This window comes from Caretta caretta, chromosome 6 (genome assembly GCF_965140235.1).
Source record: "Caretta caretta isolate rCarCar2 chromosome 6, rCarCar1.hap1, whole genome shotgun sequence".
NCBI lineage: Eukaryota > Metazoa > Chordata > Testudines > Cheloniidae > Caretta > Caretta caretta.
The window spans coordinates 70,028,889-70,043,876 of NC_134211.1; the positions used below are offsets into that span (position 1 = coordinate 70,028,889).

The following is a 14,988-nucleotide window of genomic DNA, read 5'->3' on the forward strand; positions in this document are numbered from 1 at the left end:
ACCTTTAAGTGAAAGGTGTTCCTCAGACAAACAATCTGTCATGGAACAACGATCTAGGCTATTAAACCATCAGGACATTTCACAATATTTTTACGGACATAGTACATAAATCAAAATTCCTGTCTGAAGTATCATAAGTACCCAAACTAAGAGCTACTTGCATTTTCCCCTTACTTTCAACTCCATTTCTTTTAGCAGAAACCATCTTCTCCCTTTGGTGGCTCTTCATGGGATGCATCTCTGGGTTCACAGGAGCTTTGTTCTTAGCTACAGGTTCCTCATTTTGCCATCTTTTCAATCTTTTGCTGTCTCCATCCTGGGGTACTTCTTTTTCTGTCATTTCTGGATAATTCTGGAGTTCAAAGATGTTTAGGTTAAGCATTTTTTTCCAGGATGTTCTGCCTGTTCTTTAGGACAAGGTCTACAGTAGAAAAGGTTTGCGGTATAGCTATACCATCAAACCCTAGTAGTGTAAATGAAACTTATACCACCAAAGAAGCAATTTTTCTGATAGCTTATATTTGGCAAGCAAAATAAGCCTACTCACGGTCACTTTGTTGCCAGTATACCTGCATCTACACCAAGGGGTTTGCTGGTATATGTGTTGCAATTTCTCACCCCTTATAAACAAAAACAAACAAAAAAACCCACTGACATTGCTATGGTCACAGTTCTGGGTTTAACTGCACATCTGCACCCTTTGTGGTCTCCTCAAGAGCATCTCCTTAGGTTTCTGGCCTGACACCTTTGTTCTTCTCCCTCCAGATCAGAGTTTTAGCGATGCAGTCCCCTTGCAATTCACTGTGCTTGTCACAGAAAATCTGACTTTAGTTTAACACTTGCAGTTCTGCTCTCTCAGGAACAACGAGAGTCAGTGACCAACCAGCTTTTGCAAAGTACAGTATATTTAGTTAAGTCAAAGCATTACAGAGAAAAAAATTCAACTATTAATCTATATGCATCCTAAGCTTACCAGATATGACCCATCATCTGCATGAGATTCTGGTAGGTCCATAAATTTGTCAGTTCTCTGTTCCAGAGTGAATCTTTCCATGAGTCAGATCAGGCTGACTCTTTATATAGTTTTTGGGTCTTTGTCTCTTAGGCCTCCTAAACCAGGTAAAACCAGTTAATTCTACTTCTCCTATGGGGAGAAGCTTCCAAGGGCTGGGTATTTGCATAGTCAGCACTGGAAATTTGCATTAAACTTCCACCCCTCACTAATTCTAGATTCCACTGCAAACCCACCCTGTGAGCCAGAAACACAAAGATATATACACCACTTATTGATACAATGGTCTATCACTATTCCATGCGTGCATGGCATCTGACACATCTCCATGTAATTGTCTTTGATGTTTCCATGGTCTCACATCTGTCACAGCTATGCTGGCAAAAGCTTTTAGTTTAGACCTGGCCGAATATGCTATACCAATTTGGCACTTTACAAACAAACAAACATTCTCCTTCTGCACCCCTTTCTTCTACCCACCCTTTTCTTTTTAAACAAAAAGTCTCACATACCAACTTAGAGAGAAAGACCTACTGTCTATATAAGGGAAAGTGAAACATTCCAGACACCAAATGCCGCTAAATGCACAAAGCAAACCAACTGGAGAAAGTTTTTCTTTCAATTCTGGTCATCTGAGGTATTGCTGGAGTATACTAGTTAACATTTCAGAAAGCAGCATGACAAACTGAAAACATCCTTTACTCTATTTTTCCAAACTGACCAATGCTCTTTATGTTTAGGATAAAGAGTGAGATCACCTAGTTATCTCAGCAATTACATAATGTTCCAGGAACACTAGGAAAAGATTTTGACAATGTTATTTTAATTAGATGGACTGCTTATAAACAAGGTAGGGCAAGCAAAGTTCTCAGTCTTGCTAGAACTCCCTTTTCATCAAAGCTAGCCAGCAGAGATAAGGAGTATTGTAGAAGCATGGAGTTTAATGCAAGTTGATTGGCTGGATGATGAACATGCCTGGCACCAGTGCTGCGCTGGATGTATCAGGTACAGCATAGAGTTCCACCCTTTTATTGGAACACCCAAGAATATTGCAATACACAGATGTGGGAGAGGAGAACACAGAAACTCTTATTTATTTGAAAAGAGCAAACATGAAGGAAAATATTTTAACAAAGATAGCACACGAGAAGGAAAATTCTTGTTGGTCATTAGTTGTCATTCTGCCAGAGTAAGTGAGGAGGAGGAGAAATTCAAAAGCTGCAGAACCAAGTTAAGAAATAGTGATGTCTCTGCAGCTTTGGTGCAACTGCACCTGGAATACTGTGTACAGCTCTGCTTCAGACTGCATAAAACTGGTTGTTTCCTCAACAGTGACATTTCAAAAGTTCTGGATAATTTTAAAAACTTAACAGGGGTTTGACAACAAGGGGGACCATCATCTTTCTTTGAGGGCAACTTAGTTTAAATCCCATTAGGGATGTGGGGGGGGGGGGGAAGAGGGGAAGGTTGTGGCCATTTTTAAAAAGAGGGCGGTTCATATTCAGAATTCTCTAAAGAACATGCTTTGTCAACCTTTGCTGAAGAAACCTGCAGTTATGAAGAACAAGAAAAAAGGGACCAAAAGTCTAAAAAATGTTTCTTCAAATTTAAGACACTTTCAGGAAGTTTAAAGCACTCAAAAAGCCATACTTAGAACATGGTGTACTATAGAGTACAAAAGGAAAAGGATATTTCAATGCTTGAAAAAATGCAAAGATGGCTACTAGACTCATCTGGTGATCAGAGCGTCTATTAAGAAAAAAACTTCAAGAGTTGAGTGTATTTAGCCTGAAAAGAGAGTGAAACATGATTATACTGTCCTGGTACTTAATCTCTAATAAGGTTCTTAAACTGCACCCACTGTGGTATTTGAGCACCTAAAGTCAAATTATGACTCTGGGAAAGACCCATGAAGATTACAGGTGATCTGAAGTTGATAAAGAATAAGCTTAAACAACAGGAACAGTTGATTGCAGCTAGCAGTTGACACAAGTTTCAGAAAAGTAGGGTACCAAAATACAAAGTCAATAACATTACTGGGTTTGCCTGTTGAAAGGCAGGCATTTCCTGCCAAGTGGTGGCAGAATAGACCAAAGGTTCTATTTAATGTGTGCTTCTCTTAATAAAAAAATAAAGCCTGAAAAACTTGAGTTACCTCTTTCTCAACACAAAACACCATATCTTCTTCATTAGTATTAATTTCCTCTTTGGAGGCCATCTTTCCAGTTGCTACCTTCCTCCCTTTCCCACGCCTTTTTGTGACAAAGGACACTGGAATAGGTTTGACCTGCTCCAGACTGCTGAGCTCCTCTGTATCTGTGGAGGAGGATTCGCTCCTTCCAAAGTCCTGTATAAGAGAAATGGGATTATTGTCTAACATCCTTACATGTGCATATTCATGTCAGATGCACTAACGAGAAAGCTTCACAACTTATTAATGGAACACAGATATGTCACACCCATTGTTCACAAACAACAAACCTGTTGGCATTCTCGCTGTTCACTGGCATTACAGTCAGTGTGCTGATGTCAGCTTTTTCCTCAAACACTGAAGTTAGTTTTTTGAGGGCAGTTTGTTAGTCTTCTATCTGAAATCCTCTCATTTGTTTTTATTGTATACATAGCATTCCGTCAAGGTATTTAACATATTCAGCATTTCACATTTGACACCTGACCGGAAGAATCTTGGGGCTCTCCAAGTTTTTAAGATCTCATAGATCTTTTTAAAATCCTGCAAGAGATCATGTCATCTGTGCTCCTCCTACAGGGCTACTCTGATCTCTAACAATGGAAAAGCATACCTATGCTGTTGATACTGCATATACCACAGCCCAAGGACTCAGCAGAAGAGTGAATCTGACAAGGATCATATCAGTTCTTAATGGTTTCACAAAAGGGGCCACAATAGAAGTATATGCAATACATAATGACAGAGAAAGTAGCTTCTGATTTACCTTATTTCATAACATAAAAACAAGCAGACATTCAATGAAACTGAAAGGCAACACATTTAAATAAAAGAGGAAGGTTTTTGTTGTGTTTAAAAAAAAAACCACACGTACAGCATAACAATATATTAGGATAAAAAAAAACTATAAAAAAACCAAACCAAAACAAAAAAAAAAAAACCTTTTTCTCTAGGATGTCCTTTGGTTATAGCATCCTTAGGAGTAACTTGTAAGTGTAGTAGGCACAAAATGGACAGACAAATAGGATTAGACATTCATTCATAGAGGTGAGAACATCCAGTTAAAGAATATAAAAGGTAGATAGGATAAACAAACAAAAAAAGGAAGGGACACTCCCTCCCACCCCAACTGCCTAGGTTTAGCAAAAGCTTCCTATACAAGCTAGTTTATTCCATATAATAATTGTCTTTATGAGGTTTCTTGTACCTTCCTCTGAAGCATCAAGTATTGACCACTATCAGAGAAGATAGCAGATTTGATGGACTATGGATCTGGCATGACATTCCCTGTTTGTAGGCTATCCTGGGAAAGCATTAGTTGCAGAAACAGCACAGGTGTTCCCTGACGGTGGGTTCAAAGCTTCACGGCTAGTATTTAAAATATTGAGATCTAGGTTGTCATTGGCTTGGTTCAGCTCCTGAAGATGATCTTCTCTTAAAGGACACAATGGAGAATTTTGTACATTTCCCATTGCTAATGTCTGGAGCTGAACAGATCAGAGCAAATTTGAATATTAGCATATCAGCTTCCATTTGACTACATTTTAGCTCACCCTAAAGATAAATTTATGTAGGTACTGGAGCACGAGTTCAGTTTTAACTCCAAATTGTTTTGTCACAATTCCATTACTAGGATGAACACTGGCCTAGTCATATATGGAACCATTTCGAAACTAAATACCAAAAATGTCAATTTCCAGCAGTAGGTGAACACAGTAAGCATGAGGCAGTGATTTTAAGTAAAAACTTAAATTTATATTACCATTAAATGAGAAGCACTTGTCATTAAATGCAATGCACTGCAATTATCAAAATAGGAGCAACTTTCTTAGAAAGAATGGTTTCTGCATATTGTCTTTCATAAGATTATAAGAAGTCAGCAGACATCTGTTCTTACCTTACTTCCATTTTCTTGTTTTGGCTCATGAAAGTGCTGCTTCAGAGCTTTCAGCAATTTGTCTGCCTGCAGAGGAGTCAAGAGTATAAAATGTGACCCAAAGAAGACACTAATCCATTAAACAAAAGGTTGCATAAGCCAACCCTGTATATAGACCAATTCAGCAAAGCACTTAAGCATCTGCATATGGCCTTTTCTATTCACCAAAACACATGTTTAAGGGTATGTCTTTTGGCAGCATGTAGAGTACCTACCTGCCAAGCCCCCCAGCACAAGTATAAATAAGCAGTGTAGCTGGTGAGGCTTGGCTGAGGCAAGCAGAGTAAAAGACATGTCTGGGGGAGGTGGGTCTGTATGTACATACTAGCCTACACACTCTCTGCTAGCCCAAGCCGTGCCTCCCCGTCTACACTGCTGTTTTTATCAGTGTAGCGTCCTGCTGCTGGAGCCTTTTCCCTCTGCAGGAAAGACTCCCACAGCAGGGAAAGACTTCAGCAGCAGGGGTGCAGTGGGGAAACCTCTGCCAACTCCCTGCTGCTACAGCTCTTCCTTGCCGCAGGAAAACACTATGGAAGCTATAAAAGACTGTGGCAGGAGGGAGGCAGCAGGGAAAGACTGAGACTTTTCCTGCTGCCTCCCTGCAGTGAAAGGCTCCAGTGGCAGGGAGGTGCTGAAGCTTTTTCTTGCTGTATCCCCTCTGCCAGAGCGTTTCTCTGGCACGTATAGCTATGCAGTGCAGTATGGACGCAGACTGCTTTTCACTGCAGCACGTGGCTACATGTACACTACACGCCGTTTCCAGTGGCATGTAATATAGACATTGCCTAATTTTAAGCAGGTATTTGAGTCTCATTAGAATCAATAGGACTTAAACACATAGAATCATAGAATATCAGGATTGGAAGGGACCTCAGGAGGTCATCTAGTCCAACCCCCTGCTCAAAAGCAGGACCAATCCCCAATTAAATCATCCCAGCCAGAGCTTTGTCAAGCCTGACCTTAAAAACTTCTAAGGAAGGAGATTCCACCACCTCCCTAGGCAACGCATTCCAGTGCTTCACCACCCTCCTAGTGAAAAAGTTTCTCCTAATATCCAACCTAAACCTCCCCCACTGCAACTTGAGACCATTACTCCTTGTCCTGTCCTCTTCTACCACTGAGAATAGTCTAGAACCATCCTCTCTGGAACCACCTCTCAGGTAGTTGAAAGCAGCTATCAAATCCCCCCTCATTCTTCTCTTCTGCAGACTAAACAATCCCAGTTCCCTCAGCCTCTCCTTGTAAGTCATGTGTTCCAGACCCCTAATCATTTTTGTTGCCATTCGCTGGACTCTTTCCAATTTATCCACATCCTTCTTGTAGTGTGGGGCCCAAAACTGGACACAGTACTCCAGATGAGGCCTCACCAATGTCGAATAGAAGGGGACGATCACGTCCCTCGATCTGCTGGCTATGCCCCTACTTATACATCCCAAAATGCCATTGGCCTTCTTGGCAACAAGGGCACACTGCTGACTCATATCCAGCTTCTCATCCACTGTCACCCCTAGGTCCTTTTCTGCAGAACTGCTGCCTAGCCATTCGGTCCCTAGTCTGTAGCTGTGCATTGGGTTCTTCCGTCCTAAGTGCAGGACCCTGCACTTATCCTTATTGAACCTCATCAGATTTCTTTTGGCCCAATCCTCCAATTTGTCTAGGTCCCTCTGTATCCTATCCCTGCCCTCCAGGGTATCTACCACTCCTCCCAGTTTAGTATCATCCGCAAATTTGCTGAGAGTGCAATCCACACCATCCTCCAGATCATTTATGAAGATATTGAACAAAACCGGCCCCAGGACCGACCCCTGGGGCACTCCACTTGACACCGGCTGCCAACTAGACATGGAGCCATTGATCACTACCCGTTGAGCCCGACGATCTAGCCAGCTTTCTACCCACCTTATAGTGCATTCATCCAGCCCATACTTCTTTAACTTGCTGACAAGAATACTGTGGGAGACCGTGTCAAAAGCTTTGCTAAAGTCAAGAAACAATACATCCACTGCTTTCCCTTCATCCACAGAACCAGTAATCTCATCATAGAGGACGATTAGATTAGTCAGGCATGACCTTCCCTTGGTGAATCCATGCTGACTGTTCCTGATCACTTTCCTCTCATGTAAGTGCTTCAGGATCGATTCTTTGAGGACCTGCTCCATGATTTTTCTGGGGACTGAAGTGAGGCTGACTGGCCTGTAGTTCCCAGGATCCGCCTTCTTCCCTTTTTTAAAGATTGGCACTACATTAGCCTTTTTCCAGTCATCCGGGACTTCCCCCATTTGCCACGAGTTTTCAAAGATAATGGCCAATGGCTCTGCAATCACAGCCGCCAATTCCTTTAGCACTCTCGGATGCAACTCGTCTGGCCCCATGGACTTGTGCACATCCAGCTTTTCTAAATAGTCCCTAACCATCTCTTTCTCCACAGAGGGCTGGCCATCTATTCCCCATGTTGTGATGTCCAGCACAGCAGTCTGGGAGCTGACCTTGTTAGTGAAGACAGAAGCAAAAAAAGCATTGAGTACATTAGCTTTTTCCACATCCTCTGTCACTAGGTTGCCTCCCTCATTCAGTAAGGGGCCCACACTTTCCTTGGCTTTCTTCTTGTTGCCAACATACCTGAAGAAAGCCTTCTTGTTACTCTTAACATCTCTCGCTAGCTGCAGCTCCAGGTGCGATTTGGCCCTCCTGATTTCATTCCTACATGCCCGAGCAATATTTTTATACTCTTCCCTGGTCATATGTCCAAACTTCCACTTCTTGTAAGGTTCTTTTTTATGTTTAAGATCCGCTAGGATTTCACCGTTAAGCCAAGCTGGTCGCCTGCCATATTTACTATTCTTTCGACACATCGGGATGGTTTGTCCCTGTAACCTCAACAGGGATTCCTTGAAATACAGCCAGCTCTCCTGGACTCCTTTCCCCTTCATGTTAGTCCCCCAGGGGATCCTACCCATCGGTTCTTAAGTGCTTTGCTGAATAGCTTGCTTGCTTCATTGGAGTGGAGAAGTAGATTCTCCTGACCAGAGATCTTACAATCCAGCTGTTTTCCAGAGAAGCTAGTAGTTTTAGGACAAGGTATTTTGACTCATCTAGTTAAACACAATCCAATTAAAACTTGTATCTAATTTCTGCAACAGCAACTTACTTTGAGCCATGCTCACATGCAGATCATACTTTCCTAAGTAACTAATGCCAATAGGGAAAATACTCAATACAAAAAAATTGCAGAATGGAATTTTTAAGCTGCTTAATGGCAATTTTCCAAGGACCTAAATTGGAAAAATCAGCATAATACCAAAGTTTATCTCCTCCCTTATGTAAAAGTTCCTATTGAATGAATGTTAAGGATTACCCATTGCCATGTTTTTCAGATTTAGAACTATATAAATCTATGTGCCACTTTTGCAGCACTGTAAATGAGAACATTAGCACTTCCATAATAAACTAATTTTCAGAGGTTAAAACAAATGAAATAAAATTAATTAAATTTAATTAACCCTAATCCGGATTATTTATTTTTATTTTAGGAAACTTGGCAGGTGAAGTCTCAGCCCAACATAAATTTGAAGACATTATGGCTCAACGAAAACTATAAGCAACTTGAAAACACTAATAGCCATGCATAGTATATCGTGTAGCCATTTAAAAGTCCGTGCAGATTTTATACATATATCAATTTTTTTTTCCAAATGTCAAGGGTGCTCATCCCAGCTGGAGATGAAAGCGTCAAATTCAGCTTTGATTTGGCATGACTTATTTTTTGCTCTAAATACACAGCTGGTTTAGCATTTTAAAAAATAACATTCATTCCAAACACATTATAGGAACAGCTTATTCTCTATTCCTTATTGGTTCTATAATGAGACAATCAAGTGATTGGTAGAAGCTTTCCAAAATATAAAACTGAGTTTGAAGTTTTTAGGAGATTCCAAAGTAAAGTGAAAGCTTTGGAAAAGTTTTTGAGGGATTTTTGAAAGGCGTTTTCAGTACAACACCATGTTTAAAGTAGTTGTGAAGCCATTCATTGTAGCAAAGGTGCCAGAAGTCAGTGCAGGTTTCTCAGAATGTAAAAAGTTGATAAAATTAAGGCTGTTGAAATGCACTACCAGTTACATTTTAAACACTTATGCTTCTTCCACACCTCCCACTCTGTAATCTTAGACCCTATCTTGACAGGCAAAAATGCTGTGTTTTTTCCACCTTACAGATAAGGCAACTTTTTTAAAGTTTGCATCAGATAATGCTACAAAGAAGGTAGCTTGAAGATGCACTCAGCCGAGAGATAAAAACAAGAACTGGCTAAACACTGGTTTTAAGTTTCTTGGAACAGGAAATTAAAGTATCTGTTGTTAAAAATCTTGTACAGACATGCTCTCTCTTGAACCACCACAAAACAATAATTCAGTGATTTTAGAACAGGACAATTTTACATACAAGACTGATACAAGAACAATTTAATTTAAATAGTCAAGAGTGAAACTTGCTTGGTTTGTTGCCATGAAAAACTGAAGCAAGCTTCTGTTCTCTTTTTGGTCACAAAAGACAGTTTACTCCAATGTCTTTCCTGAGTGGCATTCTTACCAAGCATTCCTCTTCCTCAATACCTACTCCCACTTTTCCTTTGTTTAAAATAATAGTTGCAAAATGAAATATTGCAAGGATTCTCAAATGTGATTACTGTACAAATACACATTTCAATACAGAAATGGTCTCATGGATCATTTCCTCTCCCACGTGCAGTCACCGTAATATCCATGAGGCACCTATAGCACTTACTGCATAGGAAAGTAATATTAAGAAAGGTTTCAGAGTAGCAGCTGTGTTAGTCTGTATCCGCAAAAAGAAAAGGAGTACTTGTGGCACCTTTGTTAGTCTCTAAGGTGCCACAAGTAATCCTTTTCTTTTTAATATTAGGAAAGTATGGATTTTGTTTATTTGTTTTAATGCAGTTTAGCAAATGAAAATAAGGCAAGTCAGTATCATGTGACCAATGCAGCCTCCATGGATTACTATTTAAGACCTGATGTATATTGTATTTAACTTTGGGGATAGGTTATTGTCACAGATCTGACTGGGTGCTCCCTGCTGGTGACTCACCACATTGCTGTGAAGGGACCCAACTGCTGAATCCTCAGGTGTTTTAAGCTCCCAGGAGTCTTAACAGAGTCATACAATCGCTGTATCCTAGAGAGCTCCTGTGTCAATGTATATCAAGCTATGCACTGGAGCAGAAAGAATGACTCCAGATGGGCCCAGTGGCCTCTGATCCCAGCTCTCAGAATACCCTGGAGTGGTAAGGAAATGGAGGCAATGAAATGCATGTAGTTTGTTTGTGAATAGTTCTGTGCATTCCTCATGTGATTAGGTAACAATCAATAATGTGGTATAACTCTGTGCAAAGCATCTCTGTGCTATATTCTCCACTTACGATGTGGCCCCTTGAAGAAGGAAACTAGAAAGCTCACTCTTTTGGGTCAAGTTCTGGGAGAGGCTTTGTTTAAGCTATGGGGGAGTGCAGGAGTCACCAGGGTTTCAGGAACTGGGCAGAGGGACCATGTGGTCACAGCTTTGAGGATGAGATGATAGAGGATCTGGAGCCCAAGACAGGGGCAGTGACTGGACTGGATTCTAGGTAAGTTAGACATGTGTGTAGACTGTTTCAAAATCCTCTTTCTCTAATGCTTTGTTCCTAGTGGTAAGTATTACTTTTGCTTTAAGAAGGCTGTTTAGGTCACTATATGCCACTGGTTTTAGAGGGGTAGCCGTGTTAGTCTGTATCAGCAAAACAACAAGGAGACTATGCGGTCAGAGTTGGCAACGGGGTTTGTTGCAGGGATTGGCTCTAGATTGTTCTCAATGGTATCAGATGACAGAACGAGGAGTAATGGTCTCAAGCTGCAGTGGGGGAGGTTTAGATTGGATATTAGGAAAAACTTTTTCACTAAGAGGGTGGTGAAACACTGGAATGCGTTACCTAGGGAGGTGGTAGAATCTCCTTCCTTAGAGGTTTTTAAGGTCAGGCTTGACAAAGCCCTGGCTGGGATGATTTAACTGGGAATTGGTCCTGCTTCGAGCAGGGGGTTGGACTAGATGACCTTCTGGGGTCCCTTCCAACCCTTATATTCTATGATTCTATGATTGGTTCCTGGGTTTGTGTTTTTGTTGTGTGGTGTATAGTTGCTGGTGAGTATTTGCTTCAGATTGTGGGGCTGTCTGTAAGCAAGGACTGGCCTGTCTCCCAAGGTCTGTGAGAGTGAGGGATCGTCCTTCAGGATAGGTTGTAGATCCTTGATGATGCGCTGAAGAGGTTTTAGTTGGGGGCTGTAGGTGATGGCTAGTGGCATTCTGTTACTTTTTTTTTTTTGTTGGGCCTGTCCTGTAGTAGGTGACTTCTGGGTACCCTTCTGGCTCTGTCAATTGGTTTCTTCACTCCAGCAGGTGGATATTGTAGTTTTAAGAACGCTTGATAGAGATCCCGTAGGTGTTTGTCTCCCTACGTGCCACAAGGGGCCACAACAGTGGTACTCTTAACTCACCCAACAATATCGTTAATCTATCCAGCTATACTCTTAGCCCGGCAGAAGAGTCCGTCCTATCTCGGTGCCTCTCCTTCTGCCCCACCACCTCCACAAACATGATACAGTTCTATCCACATATCTATTCAAGGGACACCATCACAGGATTTAACCACATCAGCCGCACCATCAGGGACTCATTCACCTGCGCATCTACCAATGTGATATGCACCATCATGTGCCAGCAATGCAACTCTGCCTTGTACATTGGCCAAACCGGACAGTCTCTACCCAGAAGAATAAATGGATACAAATCAGATATCAAGAATTGTAACGTTCAAAAACCAGTAGGAGAGCACTTCAATCTCCCTGGACACTCAGTAACAGACCTTAAAGTGGCCATTCTTCAACAACAACAAAAAAACTTCAGAAACAGACTTCAACGAGAAACTGCAGAACTGGAATTAATTTGCAAACCTGACACCACCAAATTAGGCCTGAATAAAGAGTGGCTGGGTCACAACAAAAAATAATTTCCCCTCTGCTGATACTCATACCTTCTTGTCAACTGTTGGGAATGGGCCACATCCATCATGATTGAATTGGCTTTGTTAGTACGGACTCCCCACTTGGTAAGGCAACTCCCATCTTTTCATGTGCTGTATATTTATACCTGCCTACTTTTTTTCCCACTCCATGCATCTGATGAATTGGGTTATAGCCCACGAAATCTTATGCCCAAATATATTTGTTAGTCTCTAAGGTGCCACAAGGACTCCTCGCTGTTTTTATATGCCACTGGTCACACACTCCTGAAGGGAAGTCAGCAGATGACTGAATTCAATTTAACCAGCAGGATAATAAATGGTGGTAATGTGGGGTATCATAGCCTAGGTCCCACTGAAAAGTAGAAAAGTTGTGAAATTCCATCTCAGGATACATAAAGGCCCAATACCTAAGCTAAGACAATGCACTCAGAGAGGCCAAAAAGGGTACAGAGGTGCAGCTAGCCCTGTAACCATGATGGTCCACACCCCCTCTTCTTGTGTCTCTAGGGGAAGGATCAGTGTACCTAGGGCTTATTCTACAATTTTGCGCTGCTACCCGATAGCTGCCAAGTTCTGTGCACTGTAGTTCCTCCAATGATGTTTTCCATGGAAGTCAGCTACTGATGGCTTTCTGGATAAGCTTAACACCACCACAAAGGGTCACTATCAACTGCAAAATACCAACACACCCTGCATGTGCCTGATGTTATCGATCACATGACAGCGGACAGGTGAGAGGAAATGCTTCCCCCCAGATTACTTTGTGCCTTCGACAGCACCTTTTTTATCGCCAGAAACGCATCTGGCCCTGTGTTGAGAGTTACTGACATGTACGGGGCGGGAGGAATCAGAAATACCAGAGTGCAGAATTCTTTGAGGGGAGTCAACAAACATGCGGACAAAGAGAATGCATAGGATATAGCATACTTGGACTTTCAGAAAGCCTTTGACAATATCCCTCACCAAGGCTCTTAAGCAAACTAAACAGTCATGAGATAAGAGGGAAGCTCCTCTCATGGATCATTGACTGGTTAAAAGACAGGAAAAAAGGGAGGACTAAATGGTCAGTTTTCTGAATGGAGCGAGTAAATAGTGGTGTCCCCCAAGGATCTGTACTGGGACCAATGCTGTTCAACATATTCATGAATGATCTAGAAAAAGGGGTAAAGAGGGAGGTGGCAAAGTTTGCAGAGGATACAAAATTACTCAACAGAGCTAAGTCCAAAGCAGACAGCGAAGAGTTACAAAGGGCTTTCAAAAACTGAGTGACTTGGCAACAAAATGTCATATGAAATTCAATGTTGATAAATGCAAAGCAATGCATATTGGAAAATATAATCCCAATTAAATATACCAAACGATGGGGTCTAAATTAGCTGTTATCACTCAAGAAAGAGATCTTGGAGTTATTATGGATAGTTCCCTGAAAACATCTACTCAATCTACTCAGTCAAAAAAGATAACAGCGTGTTAGGAAACATTAGGAAAGGGATGGGCAATAAGAATTAAATGCCTCTGTATAAATCCATGGTATGCCCACACCTTGAATACTGCAGGCAGTTCTGGTTGCCCCATCTCAAAACAAAACATATTAGAAATGGAAAAGGTACAGAGAAGGACAACAAAAATGATTAAGGATGTGGAACAGCTTCCATATGAGGAGAGATTAAAAAGATTTTCACCTTGGAAAAAAGAGATAACTAAGGGAGGTTCTGATAGAGATCTATGAATGGGATGGAGAGGAGGAATAAGGAAGTGTTATTATTGGGAAGTGGTCACCCAATTAAATTAACAGGCACCAGGTTTAACACTAACATAAGAAAGTACTACTTCACACAAGGCAGTCAACCTGTGGAATTTGTCAACTGGGGATGTTGTGAGGGCCAAAAGTATAACTGGATTAAAAAAATTAGATAAATTCATGGAGGATAGGTCCATCAATGGTTATTAGCCAAAATGGTCAGGGACACAACCCCATGCACTGATTGTCCTTAGCCTCTGCCTACTTGGCCCAGCCAGGAGATGGATCATTTGAGAATTGCCCCGTTCTGCTCATTCCCTCTGAAGCACCTGGCATTAGCCAGGGTCAGAAGACAGGATACTGGGCTAGGTGGTCCCTTGGTCTAATCCAGCATGGCCATTCTTAGGTCCTAGAAGTTCACATGGAAGCTTAGGGGCTATGGTCCCACCTCTGCGCCCTGTCAATCCATGTCGGATAGGGATCAGGCAGTAAGTTGGGAGCTTCCACACATAGTGGTGCCAGGGGCACGTGCACCCTGCGCCCCCACCGCAGTCGCACAGAGAACTGGAGCCCAGCTGGCACAAGGACCCAGGAGTCCCGACCCCCAGCCACAGGAGCGTCAGCCGCGCCCGCTCTGCCACCCTTAACCCAGGTCCCCGCTCACACCTTTGCTCGGCGGTATCATCCCTCCCTCCCGCTGCCACCCAGCGAGCAGACCCCTGGCCCGGTCCCGAAGCCGGCGGCCCCGATCCCCTGTGCCATTCGTCTCCATGGGTACCCCATCTCCCTTCCCAGCGGCTGGGGGACTCTCCCCGGCCGGGGCGCCACCTCCTCACCTTCAGGTTGGCCCGGAGGCCGGCGGCTTTGGCCACCTGCTGCAGCTCGCTGTATTTGAGCGACTCCAGCTGCGGCAGCGAGGGCGGCTCCATGGCGGCAGGACTATAGCAACGACCGGGACCCCAGGAGCCGGTCTGTGAGCGCTGCCCGTGGTAACCGCCGTGCTGATGCTTCGAATCTCGCGCTCAACTGACGCGAAGCTGCTTCG

At 42.6% G+C, this 14,988-nt stretch overlaps 1 protein-coding gene across 2 annotated transcripts in view; it reads right to left on the bottom strand.

The window, feature by feature from the left end:
- NUSAP1 (nucleolar and spindle associated protein 1) overlaps positions 1 to 14,972 on the bottom strand; it is a 34,687-nt gene extending 19,715 nt beyond the window's left edge. Inside the window, exons 1-4 of one of the 2 annotated variants that reach the window (XM_048853149.2) lie at positions 14,780 to 14,972; positions 5,098 to 5,163; positions 3,168 to 3,359; positions 175 to 352 (exon numbers count right to left, since the gene is read on the bottom strand). In XM_048853149.2, coding sequence (XP_048709106.1) covers positions 175 to 352; positions 3,168 to 3,359; positions 5,098 to 5,163; positions 14,780 to 14,872 — 529 coding nt within the window. In that variant the 5' untranslated portion in view covers positions 14,873 to 14,972. Of the gene's footprint in view, positions 1 to 174; positions 353 to 3,167; positions 3,360 to 5,097; positions 5,164 to 5,351; positions 5,475 to 14,779 lie in introns of those variants that run through there. The other variant, XM_048853148.2, reaches the window with a different exon arrangement.
- Positions 14,973 to 14,988: the final 16 nt, after the last annotated feature.